At 47.7% G+C, this 27,237-nt stretch overlaps 1 protein-coding gene across 1 annotated transcript in view; it reads right to left on the bottom strand.

Annotated features, from left to right (window-relative positions):
- The window catches only part of cntnap2a (contactin associated protein 2a), a 198,617-nt gene that overhangs the window by 4,958 nt on the left and 166,422 nt on the right, over positions 1 to 27,237 (bottom strand). The window contains exons 18-23 of the mRNA XM_076158328.1: positions 21,395 to 21,565; positions 16,326 to 16,544; positions 11,240 to 11,476; positions 7,995 to 8,231; positions 7,566 to 7,699; positions 4,180 to 4,273 (exon numbers count right to left, since the gene is read on the bottom strand). Coding sequence (XP_076014443.1) covers positions 4,180 to 4,273; positions 7,566 to 7,699; positions 7,995 to 8,231; positions 11,240 to 11,476; positions 16,326 to 16,544; positions 21,395 to 21,565 — 1,092 coding nt within the window. The remainder of the gene's footprint in view (positions 1 to 4,179; positions 4,274 to 7,565; positions 7,700 to 7,994; positions 8,232 to 11,239; positions 11,477 to 16,325; positions 16,545 to 21,394; positions 21,566 to 27,237) is intronic.

Here is a 27,237-nt window from a genome sequence, read left to right as displayed (position 1 = left end):
GAGGGAGAGAGAGAGCTGCAAAGGGAGGGTGTGGCTGTGTGTGAAAGATGCGAGGAGAAGAGAGTGGAGTGTGGAGTGTCTGTGTGTGTGTGCAGGGGTAGAGAAGGGGGAGAGGTGATGATCAAACACAGTTGCCATGGCAACAAATGGAAGCTGATGCAGGGGAGAGAAAAGGGAGAGAGGTGGCGTGGGGTGTGAATGAAAACATGATGCGCTTGGGATGCATCTAAAGAATAGGAATATATGACACCCAACCACCATCACACACACCTACACACTCACACACACTTACACACAGCGTCTGCTTGCTGGTGCTGGCAGACAGACAGACAGACAGACAGAGATAAGGCGTCCTCAGCGTTCTCACACCGGCAGTTTTCACGCCTCACAGCAGCAAAGCACCAACGTGTGACTGATAACGCCGATGATGGCCGCATTCCATGTCTGTGTAGAGGCGAGTCATGGGCCTGCGCACGCATGAGCACGGCCCCAGAACACAGGTTTGGAACGTGACATCATGCTCGCTCCACTTTCATGTCATTTACATTTAGAATTCCTGCGTTCCAAACAGGTGTGTGGGCGAGAGAATGATAACGTGTCCACGCTGAGGAAGAAGTGAGCGTACAGGTGAGGAAGGTGAGGAAGGTGAGGAGGAGTGGAGCTATGGAGGAAGAGAGGGGAAGTTGGAAAGAAGCCACAGCAAACAGAGAGCGAGCCGAAAGGGGAGACAGACATGGAAAACACAATGTGGTCGAAACGCCCTTCTGTGCTGAACACACACACACACACTCGCACACACAGACACACACACAGGTGTATTCATCCAGGCCACCTCTATAGCTTCAGCCTGTGCAGATGCCAAGAAACCCAACAGAGGTGCAACAACAAGAATAGCTTTCCCCCCCTTCTGACTCTCACACACACACACACACGCACTAGGACACACACACAGGATTCTGCAAATCATTCCTGGCTTAACATTCCACCCACAGAGGAGAGCCTCTACCTGTCATCTCCTTCCTGCTGCAAAATCATTTACATAATGAACTATAACAGCAAACACTGAAATGATCAAAGCATCTCACACACACACACACACACACACACACACACACACACACACACAGCAGTATACAGTATATATGTCAGGCAAACCTGCTTCCTCTCCTCCTCTTCACTCCGTCTGCGGTCACCGATATGTGGATCTCTTACAGCAGCACGTTGGCAAACATCTCTCTCTCTCTCTCTTGCTCACCCTCTCTCTCCCTACCTCTCTCTACCCCCCTCTCTCTCTCTGCAGTGCAGTCTCTCCCCCCTGCCCCCCCCCTTCAACTACGCAGCTGGACAAAACCTGGATGGTGGATCCCCACCAGGGCCTGGATCAGGAGCCAAGCACAACTTACTTTGTTACAACCGGAGAGACGGTGATGTCATGCTTTACTGAACACACACACACACACACACACACACACACACACACACACACACACACACACACACACACACACACACACACACACACACACACACACACACACACACACACACACACTTTTTGCCTTTGATCTTACAGTAAAGTCACAAGATAAAGTATGCTGTCATCAATATGACAAATGATGACATAATAATACAGGCAGCATATGTTCAGGGTGTTTGGTGCAACTATTCACCACTTTAACCCCTCAGTAGACCTGCAGCTGCTCATAATACACAGAGAAAATGTGTTTCCTATAGCAACAATCAATGAAATAAACAAGACGAATGTGTCAACCTGCTGGTTGATGAAGGTTTGACTGAAGGAGGAGAAGCTTTATATCTTCATCTACAGGATGGTGATGACAGATGGAGCAGCAGAGGGACGCATGTGGGACATGTATGTGACGCACGCTGCCAGAATCAGAGTCAAGCAGATAGAGAGACAGAACGTTTACCCCACACACACACACACACACACACACAGACAGACTGACAGCTACGAGAAGCACAGACATACACACCCATGTATGTACATATATAGACATGCCATATGCTCTTACACACACCCATAACCAGACTCACACACACACACCACACATAATAACATTGTTACAGCATAATGCATCTCTGCATACACACACAGTATATGAATGCGCCTCACTATTACAAGCACAATGTTATCTAAGAATGCGCACACACACAGTCTCTCATGTACACACCCACCCACACACACACACACACACACACACACAGTGTATGCAGCATCTATAGGAAACAGCAGTGCGACTCTATAACATGTGCTGAATCATCTCTGCTCTTTCAGATCAATAACACTCGGGTACAATTACTCCTGACACCGCCGCTGTAAACCTCATGACCCAGACCTGACCAAGACACACACACACACACACACACACACACACACACACACACACACACACACACACACACACACACACACACACTTATTTGCTTAAAACACCTTTTGTTCATGACTTACTTATAACTTATAAACGTTACCTCAGCCTGTCCTGCTGAGTAATAAGTCGTCTTAATTATTTAAGGGATTCTTTAACATAAGCTCATAAGTTAATTATATATTGAGCTGCACTGAGGCTTTTTACTAAACTGTCTGCGTATCGATTTATCTATCTTGATCTGGTGCATCTTCATCTTTATTCAGGCTCAGCTCATCCCCATCGCAGCATCAGCAGACTGAGCCGTGACAGAGGAGACATCTCTGATCAGCATGTGTGTGTGTGTGTTCCGTGTGTGTGTTCCGTGCTAAACACTGAGGCTCTGTCTTCCAGAAATAGAGAATCTGATAGCTGTGCTGTACTGTGTGTGTGTGTGTGTGTGTGTGTTTGTGTGTGTGTGTGAGCCACTCTTGTCTCTGCGGGGCTCGACACAGAAGTGGAACACATTTGACAAGATGTGAAAAATGGCCTCCTTGTTGTGTCTCTTTGTCTTATTCTCCCCCATCGTTTCCGTCACACTTCTTCTTTTATATTCCCTTCAAATCCCACCATCTTCTTCTGCTTCCTCCTATTTGAATCCATGTTGATTTCTCTGAACTCTGGCTCTAATGAGATCTACAGTCATAAGTCTATTTGTGTGTGTTTGTGTTTGTGTGTGTTTGTGTGTTTGGGTTGGGCTGAATACAAGCTGGCACGTAAGGTGACTTTGGCCCGAGTGTGGCTCTCATCTGTTCTTTGTTAGGAGGACAAAGATGGATGGCTCCTGTGTTTTCTGCGTGTGTGTGTGTGTATGTGTGTGTATGAGGCGTGCACTGCAGTGTTTTCCCAGAGGCCCCTGTGGCGTGCAGCAGTCGATAGTTCTGGCTGGTGAGTGAAGTCGGCGCGTTACTTCAACCTCACTGACTTTGTCGCAACTTGCAGAGAACAACAGGAGCGGAGACGGAGAGAACTGGTGGGACCTGAGGCGCCCCCTGGTGGTACAGTACAGTCACTTCAACCCATACCAGCAACAAAGAAAGAACCTCATCTCAAAATGAATTCACGATCAGGTGATTCTGTCCATTCCTGCTCTCGCAAGACCTTTACTTTACTACCAGGCCTTTAATACTGTGATTATACAGCAATTAAAGCAGTTAATTGTTTCAAATGTCATGAATTCACCTCAATGTGATTGAAACTGCGTGCTTACCTCCACTATACGATTGAAAATGGATTTATTAAAGCGTATAAATGTGACTGCACGGCCTCACAGGGAGATTTACATTCAAAACGAGCCTGACTGGAACGTTTGGCTCGTAGCTGTGAAGCCTTTCTGTACTTCTCCACATCCCACTGACATCAACAAAGAGTCTCTGCAGCCCTCTGGCGCCCTCTAGTGGGAGTTATGTGTCACTACAACATGAGCATGAGCCAGAGAGAAGAAACCTCGGATGTCTGGTTTGATTTTCGTCCACACCACGTTTTTGCAGCGCCAGTCGCATCTTTCTGACTATTTCATCAATTATTAACAGTTGAAATCAGGGATATTTATTGCAGTTTTAAAAGTTGGGGCTCTTTAATGGATCCTGATCGAAGTGTCTGAGCCATGAGAGGAGGAGACGGAGGGAAACAAGAGAGTAGATGCACTCGATTGCATTTCAAGGAAAGGGTTGATACAGCAACAACTGCACCTCTTAAAGGGCCAGGACCCCCCAATAACATCAAACACAACATCTAACATACTCACCAAAGACTTTGCCTAAAAACAGCGTCTTCACCAGATTGAAGTGTGTGTCTGAGGCGTCCGGGAGTGTGTAGCTGACCGGAGGGTAATAATCCAGCTGAGACGAGAGGACGACAGACAGACAGACAGACAGAGAGAGAGAGAGCGAGCGAGAGAGAGAGAGAGATCATTTATCAGCATCTCCACTTAAACAGAGACAGAGTGTGTCTGTTTGTGTGTGTGTGTGTGTGTGTAAAACGACAGACCGCAGCACTGCTCAGTGGCAGATCTGCATCAGCACATTAAGCAGAGTACACCAGATGATGAAGAAGAGGCAGAGGATGGGAAGTAATTATTAATGACTGCCAGAGAGGGAAAAGCCTCAATGTCTCCCTCTTGTGGTCAAACTAAGCTAAGATAAGAGAAACACAGCGGTCACACAGGTCCCATCAGATCAAAAGCTTTTTCTTGGAAACACTCACAGGCCGAGAGAGAGAGAGAGAGAGAGTGGGAGAGAGAGAGAGAGGGAGAGGGAGAGGGAGACGGCGTGCGTGTTTGCGTTGCATACAGGACTTTAATATGCCTCCAACATAATTAACTTGTTATTGCCGTTTCGCTCAAATTTCTAATTAGCTTGAAGGCTCTGAGCTCAGGCTGCTGATGAGAATCATTGCGGCACAACAAATTGGTTTTTATGTGTTCACCCACCGTCCATCTCTCTATCCATCTCTCCTTTATTCTCTCTCTCTCTCTCTCTCTCTCTCCCTTCGCCACAGGAAAAGTTATCTCAGCAAACCGCTGGCCCAAAGCTGAGGAGGAAGAGGAGGAAGAGGCGGAAAACAATAACTTTTGTTCCTGCGTATTTTAACGGATATTTGCTCCTTTGACGCTCTGGACTGCAGCCGTGCCCCTGCTCCACTGTTTATCTGACACACACACACACACACGCACACACACACACACACACTGCATATCCTAATTTGATTCTTTCACCAAAAAACCCCAGCGGAGCACCATGAGTGTGTGTGTGTGTGTGTGTGTGTGTGTGTGTGTGTGTGTGTGTGTGTGTGTGTGTGTCTCTCCACGGTGGCTGCAGGATGGGATAATGGGCCACAATTAAATTGCGTTCAGCTTATTTACTTTTATCTCAGAAAACAAATAGGCTGCTGAAGCGGGGAGGGCAGGCCGAGTATGAACCCCACACACACACACACACACACACACACACACACACACACACACACACACACACACACACACACACACACACACACACACACACACACACACACACACAAACACAAAGAAAAAAGGTCCACAGAGAAGAACAAACGCATCTTTATCAAACTTTGTCAATTACAGACCCAGTTTGTGTGATCCCGGCTCTAAACGGCTCTTTTTAAACGACACACACTCCTCTGGGAACTCTTCTTCTCTTCTTCCATAAGCAGCAGGAATCAGAGAGGAAATTAACAAAGGGTGAAAATCCATTTCCTTAAGTATGTGCCGAGGAAGAATCCAATCTAGCATAGCCACATATTAAACACAAATACACTATAGGATGGGAACTGTTATGACGGTGTTGTTTCCATGGTGATATCAGGTGGGACTTTAAGCTTGTGATGAAGTGAAGCGACGCTCCAGGTGACTGGAAGACGCCGGAGACGGAGGAAGACGGACGTCCACGTGCTGCATTAGAGTGAGATTGCATCAGCGTGTTTGAGATCGTCGTGGAAACAGAGCTACATACACACACACATCAAAGTGGATCCCTCTTATCATATTTCCCATCGTCCCTCGCTCCCCTTCTCCGTTCTTTCAATCCTCCTCTCTTCCCTCTCTGATTCCAATCACCGCCCGCCGACTCGTCTCCCCTCTCGTCTCTGCAGTGTCTTTAAACTTTAAACAGCCGCTGGTCTGAGTGACTCAGGGCTCGGCGGTGCTGATGGCGTTGGCCCGGTGCAGTCAGAGGTAAACGCTCTTCTTCTCCTCCCTCGACCCTCTAAATTCATGTAGATCCCTCCTGCATCTCAGGCTTTTATTGCTCCTCACTTGTATCTCAGCGTCTTACATTATTACATCTTTAAAGAATGAAGCCATAACGTTGCCTTTGAGTAACACACAGATAAGACACTTGTCCTCTTCCTGTCAGCAACACTACTGTGCACACTGGCTGAAAATGGACAGCTTTAGGTGCTTCCTGTTGCATATCACCATCAAAACCATCTACGTTCATGTCACAGTCTGGGTCCTAGCCTTCATCTCCTCTCTCCTCTCTTCCTCATCCTCCCATCTCTCCAAAGCGAATGTGGGAAACCAGATGGTCGCTCAGGGGACGTAAACATTCTCATAGTTTGTTGTTCAGAGTTACCTGGAGGACACGCGGACCAGTTAACAGTTCAGTCACACATCCAACAAAGTAAGAGTGTACGGGTGTGCCAGGGCGTGTGTGTGTGTGTGTGTGTGGGTGTGTGTGTCACTTTGAATGGTGTTTGGAAATAGATGTGCTATGTGGAAGCGCTCCCGCCGGTGTGATCAGCAGCTGCAGGACGCCATTTAGCTCAGGAAATGAGAGAGAATCCCACTGGATCATCCACTTTCATTTCCTCCCTGTCAGAATTCGCACAATGGCGCGTGATCACAGGCGACGCAGTTGGATTGAGCCGTATACATGAACCAGGGGAGGGAGAGGAGACGTATGGATGTGACAGAAGATATCAACACCCTCAGGCAAGCAACACTTAAAGGGTTTTTCATAGATTTGCAATTAAAAAGCTGAGAAATAAGCGGCGGTTGCTCCGTGACCCCGTGGAGTCACAGAGGCTGGTAGGAGACTTTCACCATCATTTCTTCTTCATATATGTTCTAGTTGATCTATGTTGGTTAGTAATGTTTACACGGGACTCGTATGAACACAAACTAGAGCCTCGTCTCCTTCCTGACAGCTACACACTCTGGTTTGATGGTATTGATCTGCGTCGAGCTGTTTACACCCACCAAACGCAAAAGCACACGTGACGGCGGTGATACACGGGCATCGCAAGCCATCTGTCTCATCTAGAACACACACATACACACACACACACACACGCACACACGCGTGCACAAGCGGGCAGATCTACATTCAGCGGCGATCACAAACACACAGATCGATGCCGCTCCACTCAGGCCGTCTACTGGAAGTGGATTAACAGTGGCAGAGGGCAAACAGTTTCATCACGATGGAGGACTGAAAACCCAGTGTGTGTGTGTGTGTGTGTGTGTGTGTGCTTTGTTTGCTTGTAAGTGCCATCTTGAAATAGCAGCTTACTCAGTGACTTGCAGTTTACGAGCCTCCATCTAAAAGCTTGAAATATCTGTTTATCTGTGTGTGTGTGTGTGTGTGTGTGCTTGCGTGCATGTGTGTGTACCTGGATCGTTATGCTCCTGTCCTTGCGGGTCATGTTGACGCTGTGCGGCTGTCCGTTGGCCAGGTTACGCTGGTCCACGTCGATGGCGAACGGCTCCCGGAGACCCCCCAGGTTGTACCGCACCTGCAGCGAGCCTGAGGGCAGACGGGCAGCAGCAGGTGGTTAACACACACACACACACACACACACACACACACACACACACACACACAAACAGACACACACACACACACCTTCAAAAAGCTCCAACACCTGCATTTATCTTGATTTAGGGTCTAAATGTAATTAAAGTGCGTCATTGCTTCCAGCAGAGACATAAGTGGAAGTTATTTATGAGACAATAAACTCGTGTCCAGAGAACGTTATGTCTTTGTCTTCAGATGGACTGAGAGAAAGTCGGTGTGTAAGGAACGTGTGTGTGTGAGTTACCGTTCTGCCTCAGCACCACGGCCAAGTAGTCCTGCGTCTTGGAGCTGACGTACATCAGAACGGCGGGGGCGTTGGAGGTGCTGAAGCTAAAGGCCACTTCCTCCCTGGTCAGATTGACTTCCTGCGGCGTCAGATGGTGAGCGGACGCCGCCTTGGACTCCTTGCTGGCCGCCGCCGTCGCTTCGGGCGGGAAGTTGTACCTCACGAGCGTGCCGGCCTCGAAGAAACCCCCGACGTCTGCAGGGAGAGAAACAGACGAGGGAAAGAGATGAAGAAGAGAGGCGAACACACACACACACACACACACACATAAATACAGGGCGAGCTGAGGAGGTGGAGGAAAGCGAGTGTTAAATTGCTTCGCTGCAGCATCTGAAATAAAACAATACACTGTTTACCAGTACATTAGCAGGCCTAATGACATATTGCAGCCATTCCAGCGAGCTTATTGATTCTCTTAATCAAGTGTTGAGAGGCAGAGAGCTTATTTCTCACTGGAACGTGTGTATGATGTGTGTATGTGATGTGTGTGTATGAGGTGCGTCCTGCAATGAGCTCCAAACACCCGGTGGGCATGAAATGAAAAGAGAGCGGTCACGCCGCGTGCATACATGGCTTTTTGCACGATTGCCTCCATTCACTACATCCCTTGACGGCGAGGCGGCGGCGGCTGACACGTTTATGTACGTCGCCCTGGAACGCTCGCCGTCTTCCGTCATCTCCCGCCCCGACGCGGCACGATAAATACTTCAAGCTACATTAGGTGAATTTAATAAAAGGCTCATTAGGAGAAAATGGCCAAATTCGCTGAGTGGTGTTGACATAGCAGCGAACAATTTCCCCCGTTCAGCCGCACCACCAATTTGGTCGTCCATTCTGCTGTGCAGCCACGCGGCTTTAAGCCTGCGGAGGCCGATTTCGCCAATCGCTCCGTGTTAACCGGGCTGAGTGCTTGTGAAGTTTCCGAATAGGCGGTTTTTACTCCCCAGGTCTCAGGCAGCTGGATCGGCCCGGTGTTCACCAGGATTTCACTCTGCCGGCTGCTTTGTCTTCCCAAATATGGAATACTCAGGGAAACGTCCCGTCGCTGCCAGAGTGACAGCAGAGCGACTGATGGAGACGAGCGAAGGTTTATACGTTAGAATGAAACAAAGTGCCTGTTTAGTCCTCACAGCAGATTGAGCCACTGGAATGACAACACAAGACATATGTTAGACTGAAGCTGTTACAATACGTTGTTAGAAGTCTTCTGATTGGGACGTGTTCAGTGACGGGCATACACAGGAGTCATTTGGTCTTTCAGTGCCCAAACATAAACATTCCCTCTGAAAATCTGAATTTTTCTGTCAGATATCACATGACCAATTATTTGTGGAATATTTTTGGGTCGATTTATTTTGTACAAATAATTAAAAAACAACAACTACTAATATATTTCTCTCTTTTTTTTATTGATTTTATTGAATTATTTTTGATAAATGTTTTCCTCAGATTTTCTTTTCAATTTTTTTTAAAATATTTACTCCTTCACAATTCCACCCCATTTTTTTTAGGTGCCAAAAAAAAATCCAATAAGAGTTTGGACTCTCGAAGGGTTAAAAATAAATGGTTGTTACGTTTCACATCAGATATTTATGGATTATGGAGAATTTATGAGTCAAATTTATGTCTCAGCTTCTCCTGCAGTTCAGAGGAAACAGACACACACACACACACACACACACACACACACACACACAAACTCACACTCTGCTGCAGGCCAGGTTCTCTTTATGTGTGTGTGTGTGTGTAATGTGTAAAGTTTGGGGTTTTGGGAATTCTCCAGGTTTCTTTGTGTATATGTGTGTATGTGTGTGTGTTGTATTGTGTGTTCATGTATATGTATGGAGCTCTGCACAAACCATGCAAACCTCAAGGGCAGAAAAGCGAAAGAATAAGTGTGTATACTAATAATGCTGCAGGATCCCTGAGCGCTGTGTAAATATGGATACAATGGAAATGCAGCGTGCAATTATGGCTGGCTTCATGCATTTTTCACTCGCTGGGAGGAAAGGGAGAGGAGGAGAGATTACAGCGAGGAGGAGGAGGTAGAGGAGGACAGGGAGAGGGAGGAGACAGAGGAAAGAAAAGGAGAGAACAAAAGGGGACGGGAGCGGACATGAGGGAGAGGTGACGAGGTGGGATGGAGAGAAGGAGGGGAAGGTAAATAAAGGAGGAAGGAGAGGAGATAAGGGTGACAAGGGACGGGGACGGAGAATGGAGGAAGAGGTCGAAAAGGACAAAGACGGGGACGGGGGGAGAAGAGGGAAGAGAGGAAGAGGAGAGAGGAAGAGGAAGGAAACAAAGGTACTAACAGGGACACGTCATGCACACCAGCAGACACAAGGGTGCGCTCTCTGCCTTACTTTGCCTCCTTCTGACAACCAATCAGGGGTAGGTAGAGGAGACAGAGAGAGGGAGGGGGAGAGAGAGAGAGAGAGAGAGAGACACACACACATACACACACACACAAGGAGGCGTCTACATCTTTAAATGCCTGATTGGTTTTGACAGAATTCAAACTTTTTAGTATGTGTTGTATTTGAATTTGAGTGCAAATCGTCACTCTTGTCCCCACTACACACACGCGCGCACACGCACACACGCACGCACGCACGCACACACCTCTCTGCATCTCTGTCATCTCGTCTCTCCCCCCCCCCCCCACCCCTCCACCCGGCGGGAGCACAGGGGAGAAACACTCTTCAGCTTTAGGAAACAAATTAATTCACGTGTCGGCGGATCAACTGTGTGACTGAGAGCAAGCAGAGCGCCTCTGACAGCGCCGCCGCTCTGCCGCTCTGCCTCGCTCCCCAGAGCATCTTATCAAAACTTGTTTTATGGGGGAAGCAGAAACTTTGGTGCAGCGTCTAATGAATCCCTGTGAAACAAACAACGAAACCCTTCAACTACACGCCAAGACACCACTGACACTTCTTCTTCTTCTCCTCATTCTCCCAACTTCTACCTTCACTAATGGCGGCTCCTCGTCAGCACTCAGTATGCACGAGAGCGCTCAGTCTAAAATCACGGAGGATCTGCAGGGAAGCACAAAGTCACGAAGTCCATGCCTTTTATCACAAACCCTGAATCTGATGATGAAGGAGCCAGATATCCTTCCTCATCTCTATGCCGTCTTTAGATCACAGGATGTTTGAGCTTTGGTGAGGCGGTGAAGATGAAGATGAAGACGTCAGGAGTCTCACCTATTTTGCAGAAGGGCCCGTCGTAGGCGGTGGTGCTGCAGTCACAGGAGTAGCCGTTGTACTTCTCCACGCACTTCCCTCCGTTGTGACAGTACATGCCGTAGCTGGTGCAGTGACCCTGGCAACCGGGCTTGACCCCGGGCGTGACCATGGCCCGCTCCTCCAGGTCCAGCGTGGCGCCGTTCATCCGCAGCGCCCGGATGCAGCCCAGGAAACCGCGCTGCCCCCCCGCCGCACCTAAGAGAGAGAGAGAGAGAGGATGAGCGAGGAAGAAGAGGGAGTGAGTGAAGGAAAACGAGGACGAAGGGGCGTCAGGGTCGTTTTTGTCGGAACGCGATGCGATTTGTGTTTTAATCTCTAATCATAAGGACGTTTCCATCCCGACGCCTGGAGGAAGGGACAGCGTTGTCGCGGTGATAATCACTCCGGAACTGCGACGCGGTTCTTGAAACAACCTTCATCTTGTTTGATTTCCTGCCTAATTACGGCGGCCTAATGAACACTGTGTCGACATGAACAATCCCCCAGCAAACACCGGCCACACACACACACACACACAAGCTCACACACACCACCGCGCCACACCTGATTTGACTGAGTTCGATGCGAGCGTTAATGCTCAGCCTTGGGGTGTCGATGGCCGATCCACTAAAGCGAACGCCATCGCCAGCGCCATCTCGGCCGTGCACCATTACAGTCTAACTACCCATTAACACGGACAGGGGAGGGGCGTTAAACAGATTAATGTGCCTCTAAAAGACCGCAGCCATAAACACACTCATAAACATACACCCGCAGGTATAGATGCACACCCGGAGATGCACTGTACGCACACACACACTCACACACACACACACGTGCAAGATCATTAACCAGAGCCGAGGGCCGTTTTAGTTATTAAAACCTCTCAATTACAGCGTATGGATGACAGAGGGGCGTCTGTCAGAGGAGATACGTTAGAGGGACACACACACACACAAACAAGCACACACACCCACACACACCTGCTAGTGTAGAAGCACAGACATAATGCACAAATACAGCAGGATATACAGCGAGATAAGGCTAATATTCTACTGGTGTTTGTACATGCTGCAGGCGCTCTCACACACACTTTCACACACACACTTTCACACACACTTTGGCTCCACGCGTGTCCCGGCCTCACAGTGGATTTGGCCGCCACAGAGCCTGTTAATTAATCCATTTTGCAGCACTGATTGGCTGGAGGTTTCTGCCACCTGTTTACTCAGGTCTGAATCAGTCTCTGATTAAACGGACAGCAGGTTCTCAGGCCTGTGGAGACCGACCTGCACACACACACACACACACACAGGTGTCTGCAGTATAGCTTAATCACAAATGGTATGCACACACACGCGAGCACATTGTGTGACGCACCTAAAGGCAGAAATGGAACTTGGAGACAGAAGCAGTGGCACAGAGTGAACACACACACACAGACACACACAGGCACACACACACAGGGACATACACACACAATTACATTTATTCATTTGTCAGTGGGATCTATGTTGCTTATGGGTATGTTACTCTATAATGATGTGCTAATGAAGACACATTTTATATTCATTAAGGCACACACGCGCGCGCACACACACACACACACACACACATACACTCACACACTTTCTAATGAAGAGAAGCTGATTTAATATTCACTTTAAGATTGCGTAGGATGAACAGTTTGACCTTCTGGCCTACTTCAACTTGTGTGTGTGTGTGTGTGAGACAGTATGGTTTCTCTACTCTTGCATAATGATGCCTTAATGAAGACACACTTAAGAAAGTGGGTGTACACATGCAAATACTCCCTGACACACACACACACACACTCACACACACACACACACTGCACCAAGTATCTGAGTCGTACAGCGTTTTGTGGTGTTCTTCCTTCTTCTTCTTCTTCTCTGTTTTTTTGTGTATCCGTTGTGTGTTTAGTATGGCTGCTATTAAGGATGCCATTTCATACTTGGGTTTAACGGTGTGTGTGTGTGTGTGTTTGAAATGCGCGTCGTCTTTAAATGCCATTCCGATCGCCTTCCTACGCCACTGGCATTTCCGTGGGATGATGGTATCATACAAATTCCATTTCAGCCGCCCGGTGCCTTTACATCCGCTGTGTCCTTAAAGCTGCGGCGCCTTCCTGACAATAAGGGACGAGCTTCCTCCGTGACGACCGCACAGAGTACACACATTCTGTTGGTAAAAAACTTCATGCCTCAGTCAAGGAGGTGCTGTTTTTAGGGAGGAATCCATTAGATGTACATAGTGACCTATGATTTTTAACCACGCCCTTTTTTTCCCCCTCCCCAATTGTTACATGTAGAATGTTTGGGTCGTACGAAAGTTGTGGGGGCATGGCTTATTCTTCAAAACATGCTGACTCGTCTGCTGTAACCAAACACTCAATACTGATGTGAATGAATGAAGCACAGATTGACCTGCAGGTGGCGCGACAGTTACAGTTCGTCAATAACTTGGTTGTATGAATCGAGACCGCGTCTTTGTCCGCGTCGTCTTTGACTCGTCCTCATTAAATGTTACCTACTGGTCTGGCAGGTGAGAGAGGCCGGTTTCCCTGTGACACACACAGACACACACAGCGAGGGAGAAGCCAGTCCGTGACAAAAGAAAGCATGCAGAAAAAGACAAAAGAAAGACAAAAGAAAGAGAAAAACAAAGCCGAGCATGAGACAATCAAGCAAAGGAAACGTGCAAAATCATATAGGAAGATGTGACAGTGAACATGAATCACAAGGAGGGGAAATTAAAGGAACAGACGGCGGCATTAAGTGACTAACATGTGGACAGATTTATGTTTATATTCATATATGTGGTGGATTGGAATAAAAGCTAACAGTCTGAAGTAAAAGACAGCATGCTGATGGTATAACATTTACTCTCAAGGCCATTAGAGCAAATGAGCCACTGTGCAGTAAACACCGAACCAATCAAATGCTTGGTGAGAGCGTATTAGCAGAGAGAGAGGGAGTGAGCGAGAGAGTGACAGTGAGAGAAGGAGAGCGAGAGAGAGAGAGTGAGGGAGAGAGTGACAGTGACAGTGAGAGAAGGAGAGAGAGAGAGAGAGTGAGTGAGTGAGAGAGAGTAAGGGAGGGAGAGAGAGTGAGAGTGAGAGAAGGAGACATAGAGAGAAAGTGAGGGAGAGAGTGAGAGTAGCAGAAGGAGAGAGAAGGAGAGAGAGAGTGAGTGAGAGAGAGTGACAGTGAGAGAAGGAGAGCGAGAGAGTGACAGTGAGAGAAGGAGAGAGAAGGAGAGAGAGAGTGAGTGAGAGAGAGTGAGAGAGAGAGAAAGTGAGGGAGAGAGTGAGAGTAGCAGAAAGAGAGAGAAGGAGAGAGAAGGAGAGAGAGAGAGATCATAATGTCAGTATTTGCGGATTAGAGAGAGGTGATACAGAGACAGATGAGACAGAGACACGTAGGGACACATGGCTCTGTTCCTGCGTATGAACTGTGTTTCTTCTTCTCTCTCTTTTCCTTCTCTACTGTTCCACCTTCAAACAGCCGCATAGTTGTCAATAAGTGCCGAGGCCTGAAGTGGCAAAAGGTCGTCACTCTCTCCTAATCTCTGGATCAAGAGCCTGAAGATCGATGTCTCTCTTTTTCACACAGGAGGTCAGAGGTCAAATCTAAACCTCTTTCCATTTACCCAGCCAAGTTGCGCAACTCCTCTTCCCAAGCAAGAACGGGGATTAAGACCTCCTTCACCTCACCTCCTCCTCTCCTCCACCCTGTTCTCCATATCTCCTCGGGAGCCGGGAATATGCAAAGGAGACGACGTCTGGGGCTCGCTATCTGGCAGCGACGTTTTTGAAGTCTCAAAGTGACAAAACCTTTCCATCCTCGTCAGGTTTCTCACTCACACGACCGCATAAATACGCTGGGAGGCGAATAGGGGCGCGATAAGGTGAGGATGTATTTGAATCAGCGAAAGCGACGATGAAATTATGGTATAAATGAGGATCAAAGGGGGTAAGACTGCCACTTTGGCACGCCTGATTGGAATTTGGAGCTATCTCCTTTGGGCAGAACTTTTTCCCAAGCATTAGAAAGAAGCTATATGATCCGCCTCAGCACTTTTCCTCCTCTATCCTGCAAATCCCTAAAACTATTTCAGCCCTGGAGTTTGGTTCGCGGGGCTCTTGTCAGCTCAGCACAAAAGCTGGAATGAGATAGAGAAGTGAGAGCCGGGCGACAGCCAGGAAACCACCCAGATCTTCTAGCTATTTGAACCTTTGTGAGAGGAGCTGGAGAGGCTTTGGGTGGAGCGGGAGACAAAGCCAGCAGCAACAAAGCAGAAAGACTCATGTAGGCAGAACTTAAAGCGACTGTGGCGCCGGAATAAGACGTAATCCCTACGCTAACTGATATAGCACCCGTGTGTGTGTGTGTGGGCTCTTAAGACAATACATGCGTGTTATAAGTCTTGGAGCGAGACATGGATGACCTCACTAAGTGTAATAAGTTAGTGTTAGTCACACACACTCACAGCAGGGCGCCAACGCTCAGCAAAGCTTTAATTTAACATCATTAAAAACTCTGCTTCACGGTTTGCAAGCAGATCCGTGTGTCCACATGTGGGGGAATCATTAAAGTGTGTATGTGTGTGTGTGTGTGTGTGAGGGGGGGTTGGGATTAACATTAATGTAATTCCAAACTGGACAGGAAGCTCTTAAGGAGGAACACAGAGTAAATGTGATGAGCTAATAAAGGCTGAAAACACACACACACACACACACACACACACACACACACACACACACACACACACACACACACACACAGTCAGTATGGAAGGATTCTTAATAAACAGTTCAATCTATGTATAATGACATTAATGCTGTGCACGTAATGCTTTTATTTCCACCAATAAGAGCTCATAATTATGGTGTGTTTCCCCTGTGTCTGTGTGTGTGTGTGTGTGTGTGTGAGTGTTGTCTACGCAAAGGGGATTTAAAATATTCAAATTGCATTCAGTTGTTTAACATATAAGGGCTGCTAATTGTTTTAACAGTGTGTGTGTGTGTGTGTGTGTGACTTACCCACGTAGAGCTGGCTGAAGAGCTCGAGCCTGGTGTGTCCCTGTGCCGGGGCGAGCCTGGACGCCCTGTAGGTCTGGTCCAGCTGGAGGACGGCCTCCTTCACGTTGCGCTCGGCCATCACGCGGTGCCACTGGTCGTCGTTGAGGGGCGTGGCCGAGTGTACCGTCAGCTCCACCGCCCCGTTGCCCACGTCGAAAGAGAAGGAGACAACTTTGGGAGCTGGGGAGATTAGAGAGGGAGACGTTTGTCACCCTGAAGCATGTTTATCCCGCATTTCCTCGACATTCCCGGCGTTCAAAACAAACATCACAACTTTCCAACTCATAACTTCTGCTCTGTCGTCGTTTACTCTGCAGGTAAATATGCATTCAATTTCTCATCTAACGGCTCATTTGTTTCTAGGACAGTCATTTGGCTTGTATAGATTTCAGCTTTGCGATACACGACTGCTCACAGCTTTGGACAGGAACAATCCGGCAGGTGGTCGATAGACGACAGGACCCGTCTGTGTGTTAGCGAGGCACAAAGTTATGTTTCTACAGAAAAAAAACTGTTTCCATACGTCTGTGCTGTGCAATGATTGAACCAAAAGAAATGAAGTTTTTCTCAAGGTTTTTGGAGAGAGGTAGAGAGGGAGGGAGGGGGGAGAGGGAGGGAGGGAGGGAGGGAGGGAGAGACAGGGAGTATGTAAATGAAGAAGACCTAAAAAGCAGACAAAGTGGAGCAGAAAGCGTCCTTGTTTTCGGGCGGAATTAATTTTCATTACCATAAAGTGAATTGATTTGTGTTTGTGTGTGTGTGTGTGTGTGTGTGTGTGTGTGTGTTTGAGATGTGTGATGCCAGATGCAATCTAAACACTCCTAAGTTATACAGTTACTTTAGCCCCATATTTCCACTTACCAACAGAGGGCGCTATTAAACCTTTTAACCAAATTGGGACCCTATTTCTGAATTACTGCGTGTGTGTGAGTCTGTGTGTGTTGTACCGCCTTCACCCTCCACTCTAAACACAGTTGTACGTCATGTATTTCAGAAGTACGAGCTTCATGAATAAATACGTCTTTAATTGCGAGAGGGAATAAAACAACAGAGACAAAACAATGATTTAACTACATTTGATTGTGGTGGGAAGTGCAATTAAAATCCAATTTGTATCTGCTGAATGTTTGATATGAAGACCTAAGTGTGTGTGTGTGTGTGTGTGTTGGGTTGTGTGGACATTATTCGCCCCGACATGCACTCAGGGTTGTTGTGTAATTGAGGCGGCAGCAGGTTTTAGGCGCTGGAGTGCATAATTGTAAGAAGTATTCATCTTCCTTTTTACAACATCTTCCTCCTTCCTCTTCCTCATCCAGGCTGCCCTTTACTGCTGCTGCGCTGTTTGTTTTGTTAGCTTTGTTCATTTATTTGCTCCTTCATTCATTCTGTCGCTCCCTTTATCTTCCTCTCCTGTACACCTGACCTCCTCCCTCCCTCCTTTCCTTCCTTCTTTCCTTCCTTCCACATTTCCTCTAAGCTGCAGAAACCCGAGCAGAAAACCAGAAATAATCTCAGCCAACGTTCTCCTGCCAGGATGTGCTGAGTGCATTAACCTCGGAGATAAATCTTAAAAAGTGCTTAAACACCACAGTACACAACACACACAACACAACACAACACAACACACACACACACACAGACAGGCGCACACAGACAAACAGTGTGAGCCCTCTGACAGGCTTTAGTATGCTGAATTAATGGCGGCAGTATGCACGGAGAGCAGCACTGCAGGGCAGAGAGGAGCGACATCAGTTATTCTAAATGCTGAACAAAAGCCAAACATATATCAGAATAGTGCTGTAGGTACAGGGTTAGTATTATATGTGTGTGTGTATATATATCGGTGTGTGTGTGTGTGTGGGGCTTCAGCAGCACTATAAAGCAAGATGGATGTCCGACAACTTTCTATTTTATACTCCATCTGCAGGCAGGAATGAAAACTAAAGTGCCCTCGGTGCAAACCCAGCTTGCCTCATCTATTTGCATAGTTGTGATGAATGTCATAAGTGTGCGTATGTAAGTGTGTGTGTGCGTGTGTGTGTGTGTGTGTGTATACTGGCATCTTGGCCTGGGGAAAATCCAGCAGGGCTTTTTATTTTTCTATTTGTTTGTCGATTAATCTTTTAATATGGAGGCTGAAAGAGCCAAGTCGTAAATTATGCGTCACCACAGAGCAACCAAACAAAGATTAATAGTCAGAGAGATTGTGTGTGTGTGTGTGTGTGTGTGTGTGTGTTTGTTTCTGTGTGGGAAAACCAGCATTGGGTTGTATGTGTGTGTGTGTGAATACTGCCAGTATATTATCTTTTATTTTTCTGGAGCTAATTCGCTCCTTGTTTGTCTCATTTGCTTTGTTCTCTGCACAGTCTGCTCTCTTTCAGGAGGGCAACCCAAACCTGCTACTGCTTAAAGCTCCAACATGATCGCAAACACAAGCTCCACTAAGCTCCTGCCTGTGACTGAACCGCTCTTTATTAAACATAACTTCACTTCTTTACTCTTATCTGAGACCAACATGCATGGGCCAAACGCTAAAGACATCCAGCCTGCGTCCCCTAATGTGTGTATTATGTGTGTGAGACAAGGTGGAGGGATGGAGGGATGGAGGGATAGAAGGGTACAAGGAGGATTAAAGGATGAAAGGATGGATGGTCACATATTTTTTCAGTCCAGTCACTTTAAAATAAAAGAAGAAGAAGCTGTGTGTGTGTGTGTGTGTGTGTGTGTGTGTGTGTGTGTGTGTGTGTGTATTGATGTTTTGGGTCTGAACTTTATGTCCTCACCTAACCGCAGCTATAACAAAATTGTGAGCGCAGACGTGACGTGAACACCTCCGTCGTAGTCATGGCTGAAAATGTTGGAGCGAGACAGCGGCGTCCCAGGAACCCATTTTAATGGCTGTCCTAAAGTTGAGCGTTTTCCTATTTCATTTATTTTTCTATTACAGCGATCTCTGCGTACGTCCTGAAGGCAACATCTCACACGTCTCTGTGCTGAGGTTGAGAGACGAGACGCGTCCATCTGATCTGACGTCTTTAAGTGTGTCTAAAGTCACAGTTTTGTTAGGAGGACATTTGTGTGTGTGTCTGTCAGTGCCTGCGTGCTTTTGAGCTCCAGCTCAGCCTAATGCCGCTTCATTTCACGCCCTGACTGGATTGTAGCAGCGAGAGGGCAGAGATTATGTGTGTGTTTATGAGTGAATGTGTGTCTTGTGTGTGTGTGAGGCGATTGTGTGTCTAACCGAGTGCTGTGGGGCAAAATGCAAGATGATAGCAGAGGGGGAGAGGAGAGGAAATGGGATGTGGGGCATTTTGAAAGCTTGGACATATACACACACACTATCTCCTCGTCCCTGCTGTGCAACTGTGACAGGCTAGATACTTACCCCATCTGTGTGTGTGTGTGTCATCCACAGTACTGACACGCTCGGAGACTTTACAGCCAGTGTTGCTGCTGATTACTTCCTCTGGCAGCAGAAGCTACGCTGCTACGTTTACCTCCTCTTTGCTCTGAACGTCGCCTGGCTGTCCCCAACACAATCTCCCCGATAAACTACAAGAACGAGACCCCATGGAAACACACACACAGACACACACAGACACACACGTCATATACCTCCAGCCATCTCCTCAACACCATCTGGTTGAGCAGAATGAGCAGCTAACATTCACACCGTCTTTGCTACAAAACGCATCCCAGAGAAATGAAGGGAGCAAAAGCAGGACACGTCCCTGTCTGTCCCACGCGGAGAAGACTCTATCACGGACCTCCATGGACAGCCCAGAGATGAGTGCATGCGGGCCACGATTTGTGAGATAGTGTGTGTGTGTGTGTGTCGAAACCTGAGCTGTGGGGCAAAATGCATGATGATAGCGAGGAGGAGAGGAAATCAATGTGAGGCCTTTGGAAAGCCTTGGGCACACACACACACACACACACACACACACACACACACACACACACACACACACACACAAACTAACTATCTCCTGTGACCTGCTGTGCAACTGTGGCCATCGGGCTGGATACTTGTTGTCTCCATATGTGTTTGTGTGTGTTTGTGTGTGTGTGTGTGTGTTGGTGTGTGGGGGACACACACACTAACTCACTAACTCTCTCTCGTCTCTCGGCCAACATCTCGCCGCACTTTCAACATTTAGTATCACAACATCACATTGTTTGGGAGTTTTGTGAGCACAGCGTATGGACGCAGCTGCAAACCGAGCGTCCGGCTGGGGGGACGCCTGCCATGTTGGCGTCTGTGGACTGGCTGGCACCGCGCACACACACACACACACACACACACACAAACTCACACCAGCTGGTCAGCAAACGGACAATTCAGTTAAAATACAATGAAAAGCCAACAGAAACAGAAAGGCTGAGTGTTAAATGGCCCTCTTGATGTGCAGGTCAGTCTGTACTCAGCCGTTTGTCTTCACTTCAGGTTAACTCGCCTTTAAGCTGTTAATAAACCCGACGTCGCCCATTAAAAAGGGGTCGTGTCCACCGTCCCTGTTTTATGCTTCTTATCTTGGCAGGGGGAGGACGCATCAGTTTGTTCATTTGACTTTTTATATGCATCTCATAGGTGTGTGTGTGTGTGCGTGCATGTGTGTGTGTGTGTGTGTGAGAGAGAGAGATTTAAGTTCGTGGCTCCCCGACATGAATGTGTGTGTTTGCATGAGCGACATATTAAGGCGAGGTAAGTAGGACAAATTTAAAGAGATTTAAAAGGGTTTTAGAGTGCGTGCGTGCGTGTGTGTGTGCGTGTCTGTCCGTTTTATCATCCGTGCAAATGGAGGACTTGATTAAACAAAGGTTCATAATGGAAATTATTTTTGCACATATCAATTATCTTAAATAAATGATTGCGCTCCCTTGCAATCATGCAAAGTGTGTGTGTGTGTGCTGCTCTCAGACTGATCAGACAACTGGATTAAACCTCACACACCAGGCTCTACAAAGAGAGAGTAAGACCTTCTCTCACACACACACACACACACACACACACAAGAGGCGTCTCTTACACTTGAGCTCCAGACGTATGAAGTCGGTGTTGCCCAGGTTTTCCAGAAACACTCCATAGGGGGCGCTGGTCTTGAAGTAGAAGGAGATGTCGGCGCTCGTCTCACCCTGGAAGGTGGCGAAGTGCAGGTAGGAGGACGGCGTGGTGAACGAGGCGGCGTTCCAGAAGTTATCTGGAAGAGAAGAGGAAGAGGAAAAAGCAAGAAGGATGAAAAATAGAATCCAATTATAACCCGGAGCACCTCGTCACCTCCACACTCCATTAGCGCCGCCGCAAACGCTATAAACCTGCGCGATCTGATAAGAGAACGCAATAATTCCATTCCACAGAGACTTTCCTTTCCTTTCCTTTCCTTTCACAAAAGCCACGCATCCGTTTTCATTTCATTCCTCCCCCCTAAAAAAAGCTTTTAATGTATTTTTGGGAGGAAACAGAATTATCTGGCGTTCATTGTTTAACGCGGCTCAGTCGGTTAAAATGATTACATCACCTTTAAATCTCTCTCTCTCTGCGTCTGCGATCTCGGCTGTAATTTCCTGTAATTTCCCTGCGATGCAATATTAATCTGATTGTATCATAGGAGTGAGGTCATTTCTTTGCCTGGAAAAAAGGGGATTACAAAGGGGGCGGGGCCTGTGGAGATGACGTCGCCCTGCCTTTTGTTGACAACTTTTCTAACGACTCCCGACTGACAAGAATCCGGCGGCAGTGGCTAATGAAGACGAAGTAGAGGCGAGTGGAAACAGCTGCTGATGAATTGTCAGACTGTGACTTCTCCTCTACCACGCCTCCCTCCGCTTTCGCTCGGGGATGATGAAGAGTAGGTGGAAGGGTGATGAAGATGGGAGGAGGACAGTAAGAGAGGGTCCAGGCGAGAGGCGAGAGGATCGAAGCGAAGGCGATGGCGGGGGGAAAGTGGGAGGGGAATGTCATGCAGAGGGCAAGTGATAGGAGAGGAAGAGGAGGAGGAAGAGGAGGAGGGGGGGGGAGAGTGGAGGAGAGTGGAGGAGAGTGTGGTATCAGCTGTGTGAGATCTGTGTGATTGGCCTCAGAGCCTGGTAACCCCGCAACAGTGAGCCACATGGGAGAAGTGTGTGTGTGTGTGTGTGTGTGTGTGTGTGAGGAACATTTCACTCCACTACATTTTATCTAACAGCTGCACAGATTGACACTTTGAAGATTTAGTGGAATCCTTTGTCGCAATACTCAATTACTTCTCCTCCAGTATATTTCACTGCTTATACTTCAAAAGCTTCAAATACAAACTGTTACTAAGTTATTTATATATTTAATATTTTAATAAGGTAGTACAAATATTAGAAGATAATAGGAAGTCCAAGTTTTGAACCATGTGTGTGTGTGTGTTTATCTACTGTATATGCTGCCCCGTGTTTGCAGGTATGCCCATGAGCGTAGGTATGCATGTGTGTGTGTGTGTGTGTGTGTGTGTGTGTGTATCTTCTGGTTCAGTGTGATAAGCCCTCCTCAGTGACAGGCCTCCTGTGCTTCCCCTCTTGCCTCTCATCCTGTCACCGGGGGCAAGGGCAGATAGTCGGCCAAGCGCACACAAACACGAATACACACACACATACACACATGCAGGGGGGCACGCATGGATACACACGGCCACCTGCTGATGGCGTCTTTGTGATTAGGGCGCTTGAAGTCAGACTGCTGTTGGTTTCGCTGTGGGAGGCGCAGCCAATTACTGAACACGGTTAATTCAGGACTTAACACAGAGACGCTGGCTGAGGCCACAGACACTCTGACGTAACGGAAGACAGGAAGTGGAGCTCCATAAGAAGAGGGAATACACTTCCCGCACGCACAAGCACACACTGATTACTAAGAAACTTTAATAATTTCTCAAAATGCCAATAACACTCGCGAGGACGATTCATTTATATGCAAAAGATGAAAAGATCAACAAAGTCACGGAAGCAAGAAGGACGGAGAGGAGGAACTGGAGGAAAACCACGTTGGCGGAGAAGCGCGGGAGCCAAACGGGTGCCAGAGGCGCAGATGCAGTCGCCTTGGCGCGGCGCCGTGGCACATTCATCACTCCCATACTGAAATGTTTGTCAGACAAATGTCCGGGGAAAAAACAGGGAAAACTCTTCCAGCCAGCCGGTATGGGTTCCAAACTGAGACGAAGATGACGAGGGTAAGCGGCGGGTTAACGCGGAGCGATGGACGAGTGTGTGCCTCAGAGTTTCTATTTACAGGAGAAGCGTGTTTAAAACGGTTTGCAGGCCTCAGAACGTCCGTTGTTCTGAAGATGCTCCAGTTAAGATATTCGCTATTCCGGCTCTTTCCTTCACAGAGCAAAAGGGAAAAATCACACAGCCGCTCTGCTGCCCACATGCTGCTCAAGGGCGTGCGGCTCTGTGCAGAGGTCACAGAGGTCAGAGAGGTCACTCATTCTTCTGTTTAGTTCTCAGTGAAAAGGAGCCATGAGGTGCCGGTTGCTGTTTTTTTAAGTATTCATCACAAAATCCTACAAAGTTGAAATCTAATTTTGGACTTGGCGGTCGATGAAACTTTCTCCACGTCCTTCTCTTGTTTATTGATCGATGTTCTCACAATGGAAGGACTGACAGGAACATATTTGTGATTCTTCCTCTCTCTCTCTGTCTCTCTCTCGTCCTCCTTATGGGTCCAATGTTCTCCGCACCTGGCAGTAAATAATTGAAATCCTGTTCTATTCTCTCTCTTTCTCTCTTCCCTCCACAGGCATCAGAAAAATCTACTTAAGAGGCAAATTTAGAAATCAATTATAAATCTAAACTTTAAGACCTTGGGTTGAGTTTCTTTGGCTCTAACTTGAAGTGTAATTATCACACATCAGCTCATAACTCAAACGACGTCGTCTCACCTCTGCAGTTGACATTTACAGTGAGTCCTCCTCGCCCACCCACCCGTAGCGGCCCACGCGCTCCGGTGACAGACGACGTCGCACGGTAGCGGGTGAGGACGCGTCGGCAGAGCCCTCATTAGAAGCATCTCATCTCTATTCTAATGTCGGCGGAGGACAGATGCTAAAAGCGAAACAGCTGCTGACCTCTGGAATCGGGTACGAAAAGAATAACGCTCGGTGAACCGCGGAGGCCGATATAACGAGACATGGGCGACTGTACGGGGACAACGGGATGATTCACGCGTCTGCGCTTGACCAGATAGGTCAGACGACACGACCAGCAGATGGGAAAGATGACTGAGCGCCGTCTCAGGTCATTAACATGGACATATGTACACACACACACACACATTTACTGTACAAGTGCATACACAATGAAGCTATAGCGTGCACGGCGATTGGCACTCTTCCACTTTTGCCATATTCAACCCGTGGCTCCGTTCGGGAGAGGAGGATGAGGAGAGACGAAGGAACCGTTGGCTCGTCATTTTTCTTGTTGTTTGAATTCCCGCCGCGTCCCGCGTTTAGTCTGGTGTGTGTGTAATTGGACCATCTGCGGTGTGTCGTTTTATGGTCCAGCGCCACTGTATACTCGCGGTAAATGTGGCGTTCAGGTTCTTCAGGTAATTAGTCGGCGTCTATCATCTGAGAGGCCTGCGAGTGTTCCAGCTCTAATTAAGTCGCCCGTCGTGCTGCGGCTCCAGAGCTCCGAATGACATCAGGAGAAAGAGGAGAAATTTGAACCTTTTCATTCTATCTGTTGATTTGATTTAACTCCGCTTCACAAATGCAACGGGAGGATGCTTGTCTCATATCCACGGCGATAAGAAACAAGCTCGCCGTCGCCTTTCTCTCCCCCCTGAGACGGAGCAGCTGCGGCGGAGAATGAACCCCTGACCTTCACACTCACTGCTCCCGTCTGGGAACCCCTGTCTGCTGACTCATCACCTAGTCAGGATCCTACTCATCCTCACACACGTCCTCTTTCAGTCTTAACATGCTGTACACGTGACACGGAGGAAACGATTGGACATTATATACCGCGGCGATAAACGTGTACTAAGCAATTCATTAGGTCTGAATCCTCATAGGTGCCCCCTCTCACCTTCCATTTGTAAGTCATTAGCCTATACGTGTGTGTGTGTGACAGCTGCTGCATTACCCTGTGCGCTATAGAATACACTGTACGCTGCCTTGCTTCATTTTCTGTCAGCCATTTTCCCTCCCATCCATTAAAACGTCCAAACCCTTTTAACATCAATAAATGGGACTAATTCTTCTCTGTCTGACTCGCCATGGAAATGAGCTTCATTAATGCCAACCACACACACACACACACACACCTATACGTCCCTCTTTTCTAGAACTTTCCCCCGTCTGCTCGTGACGCTACGGAAAACCCATTACACGGCGTCCAATCAGCCCCAGTGTGAGACGCATCAATCACATCAGCGTGTGTGTGGATTCATGTTTAATGTGCCTTAATGTCCACTGTGTGTGTGTGAGTGTGTGTCCTCCATCTTACAGTGTCTCCGCGAAAAAACATACGTCAAAGTCATCTTTCTTCTTACGGTTACTTTGTTAATTTGGTCTCTCAGTTTAGCAGAGGATGACTCCCTCTCTCTCTCTCTCTCTCCCTTGCTCGCTCGCTCTCTGTCGCCTTCTCACGCACGCTGAAATGCACATAATGGTTAATAGAGTGAGACAAAGAGAATATGGCTCCTCGCACATGACAGGAGGATCCATCTTTAGTAATTGCGCCTGCCACGCCGCTACATGACGGACACGCACACAGATGTGGCGTCTCGGGTCATTATCTCCCGGTTTGTTTGTATTTTGGCAGCTCTTTGACGCCGGCACATTAGAGCGACTGGCACCAGCTTGTTGATGGGTGGGAGGGGGACGGTAATGAGCGTGGCACCGGCGAATGGCGAGGGCAGGTGGGCGCTCACACGGGGCTGCACCCTTGGGCCACCGGCTGAATGACAGACAGACAGACGTTGTACATGTGAGAATATAACAACATGATGAAAAGAGAGCTGTGCAAACGTAACAAAGTTTGCTCTTCCCGTCCCCTGGAAGTCATTTCCTCTTAAAACCTCTGTAGCACTTTGTTACGTTTTGAAGTTTGTTTAAGGAGACAAGGAACGAGGAAACAAGGTAACAAATATACAATAAGGCAGAGTTTGCGTCATTTTAGGGGTGAAACTCAAAGCGTAGGGTCGTCCTCCTGAAACGCCTGGGATCTGAACAAAGCAGGAACGACAGGGTAGAGGCTGGTTCAGGAAACGTGCAACACACACACACACACACACACACACACACAGTCATTTTCCACAGCTGGAAGAGAGCAACTGTTTCTGAATGTCACACACACACAGCGGGTTTGAGCAATGTATTGTTGTATTGTATCTCTCTCTCTCTCTCTCTCTCTCTCTCTCTCTCTCTCTCTCTCTCCCCCTCTGGTTTTTAATTACGCACGTGTTCAAACCGGCGGCAGCAAATCTTACTTAGACAAAAGAGGCTCATTACCCCGCCGAACATTCGCCGTGTATAGTTTTTTAAGAGTTTGGATTCGGGGGGAAAGAAGGGACGACTCGTCTGTCACGTAGCAAAGTGGAGAAGATAATTAAGACGCTCCTTCTTTTGTCTGTGATTTCTTGTCGTTTGTTTAAGCGGCGCGGAAAGGACAAGAAGTTGTAGAAAAAAATCGTCTCTTTATGTGTGTGTGAGAATGCAGAGAGCTTCTTTTCTGTCCGGCTTTCAACGCCTGAAAATATATGAGAGTATCAAGATCATGTACGGGATTATGTCAAGGTCGATAGTTTATGGTTTATAACGTTCTTAACTTCAGACGCCATTGGCTTAAAAAGGCTCTGATGTTTTGTGTCGGTCATATTAAATCAAACCCCGAGTGACTGATTGAA

The sequence above is a fragment of the Genypterus blacodes genome, unplaced genomic scaffold (assembly GCF_046128005.1).
Source record: "Genypterus blacodes isolate CSIRO-AG114 ecotype Tasmania unplaced genomic scaffold, CSIRO-AGI_Gbla_v1 ptg000076l_1, whole genome shotgun sequence".
NCBI classification, from domain to species: domain Eukaryota; kingdom Metazoa; phylum Chordata; class Actinopteri; order Ophidiiformes; family Ophidiidae; genus Genypterus; species Genypterus blacodes.
This window is presented reverse-complemented; position numbering and strand designations above follow the sequence as displayed.